The sequence below is a fragment of the Barbus barbus genome, assembly GCF_936440315.1.
Source record: "Barbus barbus genome assembly, chromosome: 34".
NCBI classification, from domain to species: Eukaryota; Metazoa; Chordata; class Actinopteri; order Cypriniformes; family Cyprinidae; genus Barbus; species Barbus barbus.
In genome coordinates this window covers 16,897,255-16,911,427 of record NC_136762.1, presented here as the reverse complement: position 1 = coordinate 16,911,427, position 14,173 = coordinate 16,897,255, and the positions used below count along the sequence as shown (strand labels likewise).

At 38.9% G+C, this 14,173-nt stretch overlaps 1 protein-coding gene across 1 annotated transcript in view; it reads right to left on the bottom strand.

Moving 5' to 3' along the window:
* The window catches only part of LOC306854420 (pleckstrin homology-like domain family B member 1), a 75,015-nt gene that overhangs the window by 32,333 nt on the left and 28,509 nt on the right, over window positions 1–14,173 (bottom strand). Inside the window, exon 6 of the mRNA XM_079392387.1 lies at window positions 8,847–10,348. Within this exon, the coding sequence (XP_079248513.1) occupies window positions 8,847–10,348 (1,502 nt within the window). The remainder of the gene's footprint in view (window positions 1–8,846; window positions 10,349–14,173) is intronic.

The window sequence follows — 14,173 nt, the reverse complement described above, 5'->3', positions numbered from 1 at the left end:
TGCATCAAAAAGTAACAAAATCTTCCATCTTCCAAATTACCAAACAAATTTAAATTGGTTGCTCAGAGACCCCATTAAAACTGATCCGTTGATATAAATCACTTAAAACTCCACAGCACAAGAGAACGTTCAATCACTTATCAGAACTGCATAAACATGTCTTCACCTGACAGACCCGTCTCATCGAGAAAATTACATGTCTGAATTACGAAAAGCCCCCGTGCTTTCATTCCTCAGGCTCCGTGACAACCCAGAGACCCTTCTAATACTGAAGAGGTGATATCACAGAAAGTTTCTCGCCAACTACAATTTGCACCAATAATTGCTGTATACTATAACAGCTCATTATCTCTGCTTAAGAGCCAAGCGAAGCATCTTCCATTTTAGAGAATTTTGGGTCAAAAACTGTCAAGACCTTGAACAGCTCTAAAAGAGACGTTTAGTCCCAGTTAGACCAGGATTATACAACAGACCCTAATGTGCACAACACTCATTTATAAATTTAAAGGGCCATCATTAGTAGGTCCCCTCAGGGAAAGGATATTGTTTAAGATCAGGGTGGCACACCCTGAGTTTTAAGAGCGTTCTGAAACACACAGAGGCTGAGGGAACCGTAGGAGGGAGTCTAATCATTTGATCTGCTTCCATTCAGGCCTGTTGAGCCTCTGATCCTGGAGTTTACAGCCAGGCTTGATGAGTGTTTCCAATCAAAGCCAGTGCTACTTGAATACTTCTAAACCAATATGCTGCTTAATTGTGCTATAAAAGGAGCCCTAATACAACACATGAAGGAATGTGTTCACGCTCAAGTCATGTAACAACATATAACTCAATAATAGCAGACTAAATACCTAGATGAGCAATATATGACAGAATGTGTCAGTCTAATACATGTAGAAGTACAATATAAGTAATTAAGCACTAGTTTTATGTACTTTTATATGAACAGTACAACTAACTCAGATAAAAGAATGTATTGAAAACCACACACTCACCCTCATTGAGACGTGTTAAAAGTAGCACACTAGTTAAGAGTCCTGTGGTTCTCTCAGATGTTTCCTCATTGAGTAGCTCTCCAGAACTCACACACACACACTGAGACAGATGAACAAATAAAGCCCCTAGTCCCTCCGCCTCCAACTCTCTCTCACACACACACACACACACACTCTGGTGCATTTTCTCAAAGTGTGTGCCGGTAGGTACATAAATCGATCACATCTGGCTCATTTCTCTGCTGGTGGCTGCTGTTAATGATGATATGATTCAATGTTTTCAAAGGCTTATTGAAATGGATGTCTTGTTTAATCTATCAAGGTTTTGAAACACGCGAGAGGGGAGGCCCAGTTAAACTACTATTCATTGTAACCCACTCAGGGTTTAGTGCTTACTAAACAACAACACTGTTTGCGTGGGCGCTGGTCAGATGTTCTCTCAGAAGCTGGAGGAATACCGTTGACGTGAAAATTACAATTCAGTCAAATGCTACATGTTGAAACCCAGATGGAAAATTATAGAGTGTTTCCACTGAACCAGTATGTAGGATAAACGTTAAGCACTTCATACTTTCCAGATGACAGCAATGAACAGACGTAGCTCTCTGTTTACAATCTTCCCGCTTTGCTAGGAGTTTTTGGTGAGCGTGTGTCTTGAAGGCACATTTCTCATTCAGGTGTGTCCATTTCAGGAAAACAGCAAAGGTTACATTTACACTGCTCTGCAAATTGGCCAATTCTGAATTTATACTCAAATCTAGTTAAACAACATCACAACCTTCCTAATCTGGCAAGGGGTTCAAATTTCAATAGTATAATTTAACATGTAATTGTTATCATATAGAATTTTATATCAAATTATAAAAACTTATAAAAAGTTCCATTCTAAACCTCTGAATTATCATTAACATTGCTCTCTATTGTCTAATAACTTTTAGTTCATAGTTTTTAGTTTTAAAAACTTTAGTTTTAGCCATTGTTCAAAGCCAGTGATCAATAATGTACATCCAATAAATGTCTAATAATAATAATATTAATAAATGTACATGATATAAATATTTTATATAATATATAATTAATAAAAATAAAAAAAATAATAAATAATAAAAAAAAAAAAAAAAAATAATAATAATAATAATAAATATATATATATATATATATATATATATATATATATATATATATATATATATATATATATATATATATATATATATATATATAATAGATATATTTTGGCCTTTTGTGCAATACTTCTTATAGCGTAATTCATGAATTATTTCAAACACAATATGATGCTGAATGTAAAAATGGATAGAAAGATCATATTAATTCTAAAATTAATTAAACTTAATGAAAGATAGACATACAGTGTTCAAGAACATAAATATGAAAAAAATAAATAAAAATAATGAAACTTTTCAGTTCTGTTTCACTGAAGAAGAAAACGAAGAAACAGAAAGTTACTGCCTTGCCTGTGGCCTGCTAGGAATTAAAAAATGCCAGATTCATACCATTATACAAAAAACAATTGTCAACTGTTGTACGAACGGTGTACGAACGTCTCCACAGTGAAAATGTCTCAAGTACTGAACATAGGCGGTCATTAGTGACACTAGAAGCCCAAATAAAAACTGATAGATGGCATTTGGAGAAACATTCCAGCTCTTTTATTTTTCCGCTCTCACTTCTTTCTATGCATTCCAACCACACAAGGACCAATCAGAGCTCAGGAGACGCGGGCTTTGTCTTCTGATCCCAGCTCTGACATTCCACTGTCTTCCCTCTGTCTGGAATGACACACACACAAAAGTACAGCTCCTCAAATCCTTTTCAGAGCCTCTCAAACCCCATGCCATGCCAGAGGCTCTCTCCTGCTCCTCCTGACCTTTTTCTGTCGGGGTCACGATGCCACTCTTTCTGCTGTGACGTGCCCGGATTATTTGAATACCTTTAACCAGACAGACTTCAACCGCTTCCGTACTGGGCATCCAAAGCAAAGATCCAAGAGATATTAAAATGTGCACTGTCAGCACTGTCACATGTCTATTTGCATATATTTGCCATTAAATAAAATCAATATAAGCTATAATATAAAAAGTTTTAAAATATTAAATATATTAACTATAAAAAATAAAACGCACACACACACACACAGAGAGAGAGCTGAAATGTGTGATGAACTGCAAAAATAATCATTTTCAAACAGGTTTCCTGAATACCCATCTGCCATTGGTTGAACAAAGAGCCAATATTGAGCCAATATCATTCACAAGATCACTCACATTTTTTGGGGAAATTATAAATGCTTTCTTTAGATACAGCTAGAAAAATAAAAAATAAAATGAATGTGCACGGAGGAATAAAGTCTTGCCTGCAGAAAACCCACGGGGTGAAAAGCATCCCAGTATTTTCAAACAGAGTCTACAGACTAAACCAAGCACAGCAGCATTACGCCCTCCAGTAAACATCCTGGGTTGACACTTCTGTTGCTGAAATATGTGATATTTCAAACAAAAACAACGGCTTTCTTATTGAATGTCTTTGAAAAATAGCACATCACCACAAACCAAGTCAACAGGACCAGATGTATCTGTTCATGCTGCACTTCAGTATGATGGGAAACTCTAATTTCACACAAAGTTTGAGGAAAAACACCTTGCATTTTTGGAAAATAAAAAAAAAAATGTCTAGACACAGCTGTGAAACATGGGAAACTTGCTTGACCCTCAAAATGAAGATCCAGAGTCCAAAAAAAAGGCAATGGAGAATTGTACACAGAAGTCCTTGACTCATCAATAGCTCCAGTATTCAAAAAGTATTCAAGAACCTAAATACATTTTTGTCCTCAAGAAAAACAGTTCCCCCAAAAGATACAATTCTGTTATTATGTACTCGTCCTTGTGTGTCTGAAAGTACACACAAAGGTCTAGTTGTGCCCTATAAAGCTAAGAGAGAACTCATACATGAGTGTTGCATAGAATAGTAGCATATAATCACATGAGGGATGCATTATCCTCTGCAACCAAAGACAGAAAACATCACCCTTTCTACAGGCCTTCAGATACCTGGCAAAAGAACAAGACATAAATAGTGGTTTATATTAGACTTGCCTGTTATCCTTACAAATGCAGTAAAAAGGTGAGGATATAGAGTGGCCTGTGGCCTCTTCAGGTTTATCGGGTTGGCTCATTGTGTCATTTCATGGCCAGGTTTAGATCATCGAGATGCAGCAGAGGACAGAACTAACCGTCACTTCTATGAATCCCTTGGCATACTTTGGAACAGTAATAGTTTTACTGCCAGCTCTTCTCAAAAACACCAGTGTAGAGGGAGAAGGGTCTCTGCTCAAGGGCAGAAGAAGAATTAGAATTTTATCTCACACATTTATATTTTTCTGCTACACTGTAAAAAAATATGGCAATATTCGTATACAGGGTCATACTCACAAGGACAAAACACCATCAGGGAAACACACAAGCAATAAATACTAAGTAAATAACATTAAAATACATTACATATCACAGAAATGACAAGTAACAAAATTGCCTGTTCACTCTCCTTTAATTTCCTTAAATGTACAAATTAAAGAAATAGCTTGCCCCAGAATTTTAATTTTGTCATCATTTACTCACCCTCATGTTGTTCCAAACCTGTATGAGTTTCTTTTTTATGCTGACCATGAAAGAAGATATTTTTAAGAATGCTGGTAATCAAACAGCTGATGATCTCCATTGACTTACATATTGTAGTATTTCTTTTCTTACGGAAGTCAATGGGGACCAACAACTGTTTGTTCTTCAAAATATCTTCTTTTGTGTTCAACATAAGAAAGAAACTTATAAAGAGGAAATAAATGATGACAACATTTTTGGATGAACTATTCCTTTAAGGTTGTAAACGTGGGTCGACCAGTGTAATTAAGTTTAATACTTTAGTCTTCATTCAAATCTCTAAAGTAAAGTATGAACAATAGCAAAAATGATACTTGCACCACTAATAAGTCTATATTAATCTGAATAATGGGAATCAAGCACCACAAGTGATCGTCATGTAGGTATCAAACTCCAGTATCAATGTCTCTAATCTTTCAGGATTACGGAGTCACCTATGCAAATGTCAAACAGATCTTTCTGAGAATCCTTGAATATTGCTTTATATAACAAGATAAGGTGTTGCTAAGAGCACTCAGTGTTGTTCTTTGCTGTCTTGATTACAAGAACCGGGTCAGAATAACTAAAGTCTGCACTGACCCAGATAATCAGTGCCACAGAAAGTCAGTTAACTGTCTCTTTTTCTCAAATACTCTCGGTCTCTCTGTTGTTGTGAGGAGAATCAGTATTAATCAGTCCCAGAGCAGATAACTCATTTTACACTGAACTACAAGAACACAGGAAGCAAACAAATTAAACCATCAACAAAATGCTCCAGATGGAGCTCATATGCGTCTTGCTGTGTCAGAGGATACTGCTTTTATCTTCATCAGAATGATTCTTTTGCACTTTACTGGGTCAAAACGCAGTTGCATGACGGGTTAATGAATTACATTAGATACCGCTTGTCTCTTCCTCCCTCTCTATCTGTTACAAACACACATAGTTATGTTTCTGCATAATGTGGCCAGTAAAGTGGATATATTTAGTGTGCTAATCCACAAGAGCAGTGGGACAGATGCTTGACATACAGACCTCTTGTGACCCTTGTGTGGATGACCCATGTCTGGTGGTTCATAGTAGAACAGGTTTCTATTAATCTGACCGAATCCCTGCAACCTACAGTATAACTTTTTTCTTTTATTATCATTATTATTTATAATGATAAACGATAATAAATTATGTCAGCAAGGTTTATTGCACAAATAAGAATCGTGAATTCTCTTTATAATATAATGTAATATAAAATTTCATGATATTTCCCCTTTAAAAAAAATCTGTCTCAGTAAATAAACTTCTCACTAAGAGTACTTCCTCACTGACATGTCTGCTTTTACTGTGTAGCAAATGTCAGTTTTATGGCGTAATGGAAATGTGATGTCATCATGGGAGCTCTCAGTAAAAAAAAAAAAATGAGGTCATCTTTAGCAGAGCTGGCATCAGTATGGCACTCGAGCTGACTGACAGAACGGTTTTCTAGTGACTGACGCCATATGCCAAGTGTGTGTTTGCCAAGGCTGTATCTAAGGTAACCATGTGTGCCTCCAGAGCCTTGTGGCAGTTTAGGGATGATAAATTATGCACTACAGATTGGACTGGCTCATACATACTCACTCAGCTATACATGCATAAAATAAAGAAAAAAAAAAAAGCTTTCTTGAAAAAAAAAAAAAAAATGTTGATGTTCACAGTTTGCTGAGTGGTGATTACATTCTGAATAAGTCACTTTTTATCAAGAAACCCCTTTTTGTTTAGTCACATCTGACTATGTGTGAACTAGTAGTGCAAAGTGGAATATGTAGATATTTATAACATAACTCTAAATATTGTTTAAATAATTTATGCAACAAACTGCAGTAACGTAATTAGTCTTAAAGGGGTCATAAGCTCATTAAAAATAAAGTTCATCCACTCTTTGCTAATGTTTTTCCATAACTTGGTACTGAGTCTTCGGAGCCAACTTTATCGTTTGGTTTCTTCGTAGACCTGCGTTCGCCTCTCTCATTAGTTACACTTCATGTGCGAATCAGTGGGTGGGGCTAAACAGGCAGTGATGTAGAAGCAGGTGTTGATCTTCTTCTGCGGAGGTGGTGTTTAGCCACACTATTAAATCATAAAGTGGCACATTCCACAACCTGTTTTAGCAGATTAACTTTAATATAAGCTGTGTTTAGACTAACAAGAAAGTTTTGAGTTCTGAAACTTACAAGATGTTTTTGTAGTACAATGACCTCTTATATGTCAAAAGATCTAGGGAATTTTGATTTCTCAGTTCATGACCTTTTTAAAAGTAGTGATGCACAAAAATAGACAACCAAGAATATTCAGCACAAAAAAAAAAAAAAAAACTTCCCAAAGAACTGACCAAAACAGTGACGTTTAATTAGCATTTCTCCAAAGGTACGAACACACAATGTGGATAAGCTGCGACAAGTAAAAATTTCTGCAGTGTGGGTGCAATTTACTGTGACAAAAAATTATGTTAGAATAGCAATGTAAAATTTGTATGGCTTAAATCTCAAAAGGCGGCTACATCACTACTGCATTGATTTTGGTGCATCACTACTAGTAAAAACCTGTACACCTCTACTTCTGAAAACCTATCCATTAGGAATCACATTCATCTCAATACCAGTTGCTTAGTGTAGGACCCCTTATAAGTATCCAATTTGAAATCCGCCACCTTTGCTCATTGCGGCTCAGATTTAGCCTCCAGACTGCAGGCAACACCGCTGTCTCCTTCCTGATTCCGAGAGCGGCCATGCGTTCTATGCCATGCCATGTTAGGCCTACGTGATGTTTTGCCTGACCTCTTCTCTGTATGACAGTCAGCTGCCAAAAAAATCTAAACCTGCTACAACACTCCCCGGAGCACATTTCTGCTTGTCATGCTAGACAGTGTCCTGCTCCTTCTCATCAGGAGCCAAGGGGCAGTCAAATGAGCTCAACGTGGCTGATCTGCACATCGGATGCATCACACTGATGTTGTTATTGAAATTCAGACTTGCTTGACGAATGAGGTATGGAACTGCAGAAATGAGTGAACAGATGAGTGCTGTTTGTTAATGGACCACAAAAGTCACCAGACCATGTCAAAATACCAATTCACAGGACAAACGCTTCTGATAATGAGTGATGCAATGGCTGACAGTCAGAAAATTCAAAAGAACATCTGATCGTTCTTCACAGATCAAACATTGTTTGCTATTTACACTTGACATTTTGAAAATATTTCAGAACAAGGTCCGAGTCAAAGGTCATTTCTTGTTTGTCTAATTTTGTACTGAACCTTTTTGGAGATCAAGCACATTTGTGAGGATGAGGTCATTGGCATGTTTAGCTCATTTATTGTAGCTCATTCTTTCAGCATTTATTCCAGCATATTCCATCAGCAGAGAGCCAAATAAAGCACACTAAGAGCATACTAGAACTGTGCATGCTTAGCAAATAACATACTACGTACAGATACTCCCTGTTGGGAGTATTGAAGCGTAACTCTGTACACTCAATTAGATCACCTCCTTTTCTGAGAGCAATAAACAACCACAATGCGTAATTACAAGGGAAGCAGACAAGAGCTGTTTCAGACACAAACACATATAAAACTTCACAGGGGCCTTTGTCTCAGCGGCTTCATTCTGGGCTGCAAACTGGACCAAGATGTCTACTGTTCCCTCCCACCTCTCAGTAAAAGAGACAACAAACAATGGGGTTGCCATGGTAAAATCGGAGCCCTCTGCCTCAGCACGACAGCGGATTAGTCAGTGTGTCAGTTCTGCCTGAGACGTGTAGTAACATTTCCTCCAAATGTCCTGCATTCTCACCAAAAGCACAATTGCTAATGCTTGCTAGGTGTGTTAAGATTAGATTCAGCAATCGGTGTGCACTGAGGAGCTTTTCTGGAAAATATTAACTGTAGAAACTTGCAATTTACATATCATCGGAAGACATGCAGAGGCAGCACTCTACATGACATGTACAAACAGAGACAGGGAGTATTTCTTAGAAGGATTCTTTATACTATTATGTGGCTTTCATGTGGGCATTGCAATCAAATGATGTTAGATCTTTCCTCAGAGCTAACTGCACTTTACTTTGGTCTTGAGGTTGTTTTTAGTAGATACACGAAGACAGCTGTCTCATAAATCCTACTTGGTTTGATATTTTGTTACATAAATGCATGTATTTTCTCACTCACCAGCCTCTCCATTTCTTGCTCTCTGAGTCGTTCTTCTCTTTGGCGCCGGTGGTACTCCAGAAGGTCATCCTCGTTGTCGCTGATCTCTGTGATGCTATTTTTGCGCTCCCTCATGCCAGGGTGAGGCATCGGAAGGTCCCTGTGGCCTGCTGACATCTTTCTGTGGCTCCTGGGACTGGATCGGGGCGACGACCCAGGCAGAGATCCCAGGCTGAATGCGGAAGAGAGCGAGTTCCCAAAACTGCCCTTCCGACCACTGCCTTCCCCCATCAGCCCTGAGGTGGGTGAAGGACTACGAGCACGCACCCCACGAGGGCTGAATGGCTCCTCTGTAGGAGACCCTGCTTTCCGCCTGAGTCTGGGGCTCTCTGGCACCATTCTTGGGGATGTACTCTCTGGAGTCCGCAGGGTTCCCGGTAGAGCTCCAGGGAGCACAGGAACCCCCCTGCGAGCTATAGAGGGGCTAAGAGGAGGAAGCTCCCTCATGCTACTCCCTTCAAGGTTCCTGCGGGCCAGCCGCGGACTTTCTGGAGGCTGCAATGTGCGAGGATGCGGGTGTGGAGGTCCACCCTGAATGATGTGGACAATGGGGTCCAAGGGGGGCTGGAAAGATCGCGAGGGTGGGGAGAGTTGGTTAGAGGAGCTAGAGGTCAAGGAGCGATCTGGCTGAGGCTGTTCCCGGAAAGGACTTAAGGGCCGATCCTGGAAAACAATGGCAGTTTTAGTTCTAGGACTAGAAGGCGAGGAGGATGGGGATGTGGTTGAGAATTTGGGGGTCAGTCTGGGACTACCTGGAACTGGAACCCGACTGACAGATGGGTGATCAGTCAGAGCAGTAGAGATTGAGACTGAGGGCAGAATGTGAGTCTGTATGGGGCTGTCTGGGGTTTTAGCCACCGAGCTGTCTTGGGTCAACCCCCTACGACTTGGCTTTGGGCTTGGCGGTGCTTCTAAAAGAGCCTTTCGCTGGAGCCTGGGACTCTCGGGCACCTTTGGCCCACTGTTGTCACCGGAATAGCTGGGCAGTATGCTCCGTGGCTGAGGTATGGGTGGCTGGCTGGTGTAATTGTAACTAGAAGACCTCACTGGCACAGGAGGAAGCGTGTGAAGCTGGTCCTGACAACCACTCGGAGATGGACTGGTGTAGCTGCCACTGCTTGCAGCGGATGGGGATGAGAGAGGAGAGAAAGGAGGAGAGGTATTCTCATAACTGGAGCCCACAGACATAGCACCAGGGCTCGTTGGGGGTGAGAGAAGGAAGCGCCCCCCTCCATTTAACATGGGGGACAAGGGAGACTGGGAGATGGGCTGACCAGAAGGCTTCTTTGACTCAGAGGAAGAGGGCTGAGGGTCATCCATGACTAATGAGTCCATAATGTCCTGAAGGTCCTTCTCAATGGAACTGACGATGGCACTGTGCTCAGGGCGCACTCTCTCGTTGGAGACCAAGTGAGATTTTGGCGCTCCTGATGAGTGGTTCCCATTGACCAGGTTCTCAGAATCTGAAAGAAAAGATAACAGTCATAAGACTTTGCCATATACAAAAATCTAAATGCATATCTTTTAGAACAGCTAAGGTGTAGCTGTGATTAATTAATGAACACATATTTCTTCTGAAACCAGTCTGAATGATTAGCTCACATATAAGATTGAAAGGATTTTGAGTCAACAGCTCACCAAATCACTGGAGAACAATCTTCTTTCAAAATAATGGACAAGCTGATAATGAGTAGTTGGACAGTATTTAAGGATTTGACTGATGGGGCAAAAAGTAAGTCACTTTAGTCGAATAGCAGAAATGTTACAATTATAATGAAAGAGTTGGTTTTCAATAAACAGATTTTATAGAAGCTCAACAAAATTAAGGGAATTTATTATTGTTTCATATAAATTCTAATAATAATTAGGTTTCAAATCACTTAAATTTAATATAAAACCCATAGTAAAACCACCATGCTTTCATATATATTTACTTGACCATGAATGCAATGTCAAGATGCTAGAGACCATGTGATGAAAACTTCACAATGTAAAAAATAAATAAATAAAAATACTGGACTGGTTAACTGAAACAATTCGAAAGAATCGATTCTCAATAATGATTCAGAATTCCCATCACTGATGCTGAGCCCAACAGAGTGCAGAAAACAGGAGAAGCACTTACAAGTAAGTGGATGCATTTGGCTTCTTCACCCCACCTAACCCCAACTATTGTCCTCAGTACTACCTGAGCTTTTAATGCAAGTACCTGCAGCTCTTTTGGCACTGCAGAGATGCATTTAATCCATTAGCCATTCAACAGCCTCCAAGTTTAACACTGCTGCCAAACCCACAGAAGATAAATGCTCAAGTAGAAATAGTGGTTATCAAATGGAAATTCAGAGAGAAAGTCTTCCAGGCTCCAGCCTGAGAGGATAAACGTCAAATGAATATGTGCTCATAGAGTCACAAATCACAGAGAGACCCGCTGGTAATTCAATCTATCTCTAAGGCAACTGACCATCTCCAATGTAAATGGTTCATCTTCTGAGACAGACCTACAAAGTAAAAATGGTCCTCATCTAAACCAGTGGTTTTCAAACTGGGGTCCGGGAAACCCCAGGGGGCTGCAAGTGGGAGCTAGGGGGCTGTAATGTAATATTATTGTAATAATCTCTATAAATTTGCTTTGCAATTTTTATTATGAAAAGCAATTCAGTTCAAATACATTGTATTAAATTCAAAATAAAATTTAATTGAAAATACTTATCCTCAAGTTTAATGAATAAATGAATGATGCATTTATTCATAAATGTATCATCCATTCATTCATTCATTCATTCATTCAAGTTTAAACACATAACATTAGTCTAATAGTGAAAAGATCAACTTAATAAAAAAGTATTATTCACTTGCTTCGGCTGTAGTAGAATTACAATACTAAAGCCAATTATTTGATTTTGAATACAAGACGTTTTTTAACATGATGCTAATTATGTTTCTCAGACAGTATGGGCTTGTATACATGAAATACAAAGCTGATTTTATATTTTAGGAAAGGGTACATCAATTACCATATTTGGAGGGCCTTGGCATCACAAAAGTTTGATTACCTCTGGTCTAACCTCTCTCTCTCTCTCTCTATATATATATAAGCCAAAATAATGCCCAAGTTTTGATTTTCCCCCTCAATTCATCAGAACATTATTATTTTTCATATAACACTCCAGATGTAAACGATTTAACACTGCATCAAACTTATTGGGCATGTGATATATATACATAAGACATAAGTAATATATAAACATTCACATAAGATTCTGAGTCAGTCACAGAACTGATTTCACAACATCCAAAACTTGATCAATCTTGCTCTTGCAAGCTCAGTGTTTGCGTTTCTATGCCACAAATCTCCCGATTACAAAACACTCTGTTCAAACTCCTCACAAATAATGCATAAAACACAACCCCCTTTCCAAGTGTTGTTATTTGTTATTTTTTATAGTCTTCGTGGTTTAGAAATAAGTCAGAGCAGATGATCATGACTCTGGCTCAATTTTCCATTTAAATCCCACTGAAAAAGAAACGGTTTCAAGAAAGCACAAGCATATACAATGATTATTGACAAAGACCTTTCATGGGACAAAATGATAAGTAAACTTGACAAGTAGCGACTATAAAAGGATACATATGCTACATACAGTATGTCCGTATGCTGATCTGACACATATACAGCCTCTATAACGATCAGTACTTACAGATGAGAACACGCCTGTGGAAACGCTAAGCTGCTGCGCTTGGTTTAGAACCCATAACCGACCTCAGTATCAAAAGTACGGCTCCCGCATTCCGGTTCTTGAACCAGGCACACGGTACCCAGGCAGGAGTATAAAACGCCGCAGATGAGATATTCCAGCCGGGCTTGGTGAGCCTGGCGCCGCTACACCATCGCCAAGTCCCCCTCCCTACCCTGTCCACGGTGCTGATGTGACTGACTGCTGGCTCACGGGGCGGGGCTTACATTCTTAAAGCGACAGTGCACATTTGGAAGATAAATTCACATCACTAATATGAGTTAAAAAAAAAAAAAAATTGTTTCTTTGATTCTCAAAATATTATAAATGTGAATTTATAAACTGGCAGCTGATATGCAGTATATACTAGCTTATTAATTAATATATAATATAATAAATATAATATAATAATTTATTTTAGTTGCCAAGTAATAAGTGGGATAATGTAGACAGACACAGCAATAAAAGACTATCTGTTAATATATCACACACTCATATCTCTGAGTAATACTGAATTATCATCATGAACATCCACCAGACCTGCTGTGTGGGAACGAGGCAGCCGGATATTGGGAGAATGTTAGGGGAACAGTGAGGAGAGGACTGGAGAGCAGGGTGGGTGGTGAGATAAATATAGATATTGTAAAAGATACCCCTCAGCTTTAAATAAGCAGAGCATGGCTAACAAAGCTGTCTGGACTGGAAGAGAGATGGATGAGGAAATAGCTCTGGCACAGAGAACGTGTGAAGAGGGGTTTCTTTTCCTCTATAAATCAGTCTATATACAAATATCAGTTGCCAAAAGCACATGGACAGCTTTATTTACAAGCCTTATTTACAAGATGCATGCATCTTAAATGGATAGTCCACCCAAAATTAAAAATTATGTCATCATTTACTCACCCTCATGTCATTCCAAACCCGTATGAGTTTCTTTTTTTCTGAAGATATTTTGAAGTATGCTGATACAGTTGTTGTAGCCGCTGACTTGCATAGTATTTTCCATGCTATGGAGGTCAATGGCTACCAGCAACTGTTTGGGACAACTTGATAGTAAATAAATGACAGAACTTTCATTTTCATTTAATTTTTTATCCCTTTAAGGTGCATGTATCTAAGCTCTTGTACAAAAGGCATGTCCATAGAGCTATCCATGTGCTTTTGGCATCTGGAATTTGTTTAAAGACTGATTTATAGAGTCTGAACAGACCTAATTCTTTTAGCTATGTAGTTTTAGATCATTAAGGCACTGGGAAAATATGAAAAAAAATATATATATTGAACTGGAATGCAGCTGGTATGTTGTTGCAAAAAGAATGTCTTTCGCGGTGGAGAGAATTTAGTACCAGCTCAGGAAATACACTGCACCAGCTGTGTTTATATGCTATACTTGTCCTTTTCTGCCACACAACAAGAAAAGTCAGGAAAACAACTCAATACATATTGTAAATGTGCTCTGTTTAAACATTGGCTGCTGTGTAGTACTGTGAGTGGGAGTGGAAGATGTAGAGCGCTCTGTGAGGAGACCCACAGGAATGAGCTCCTCATAAAAGT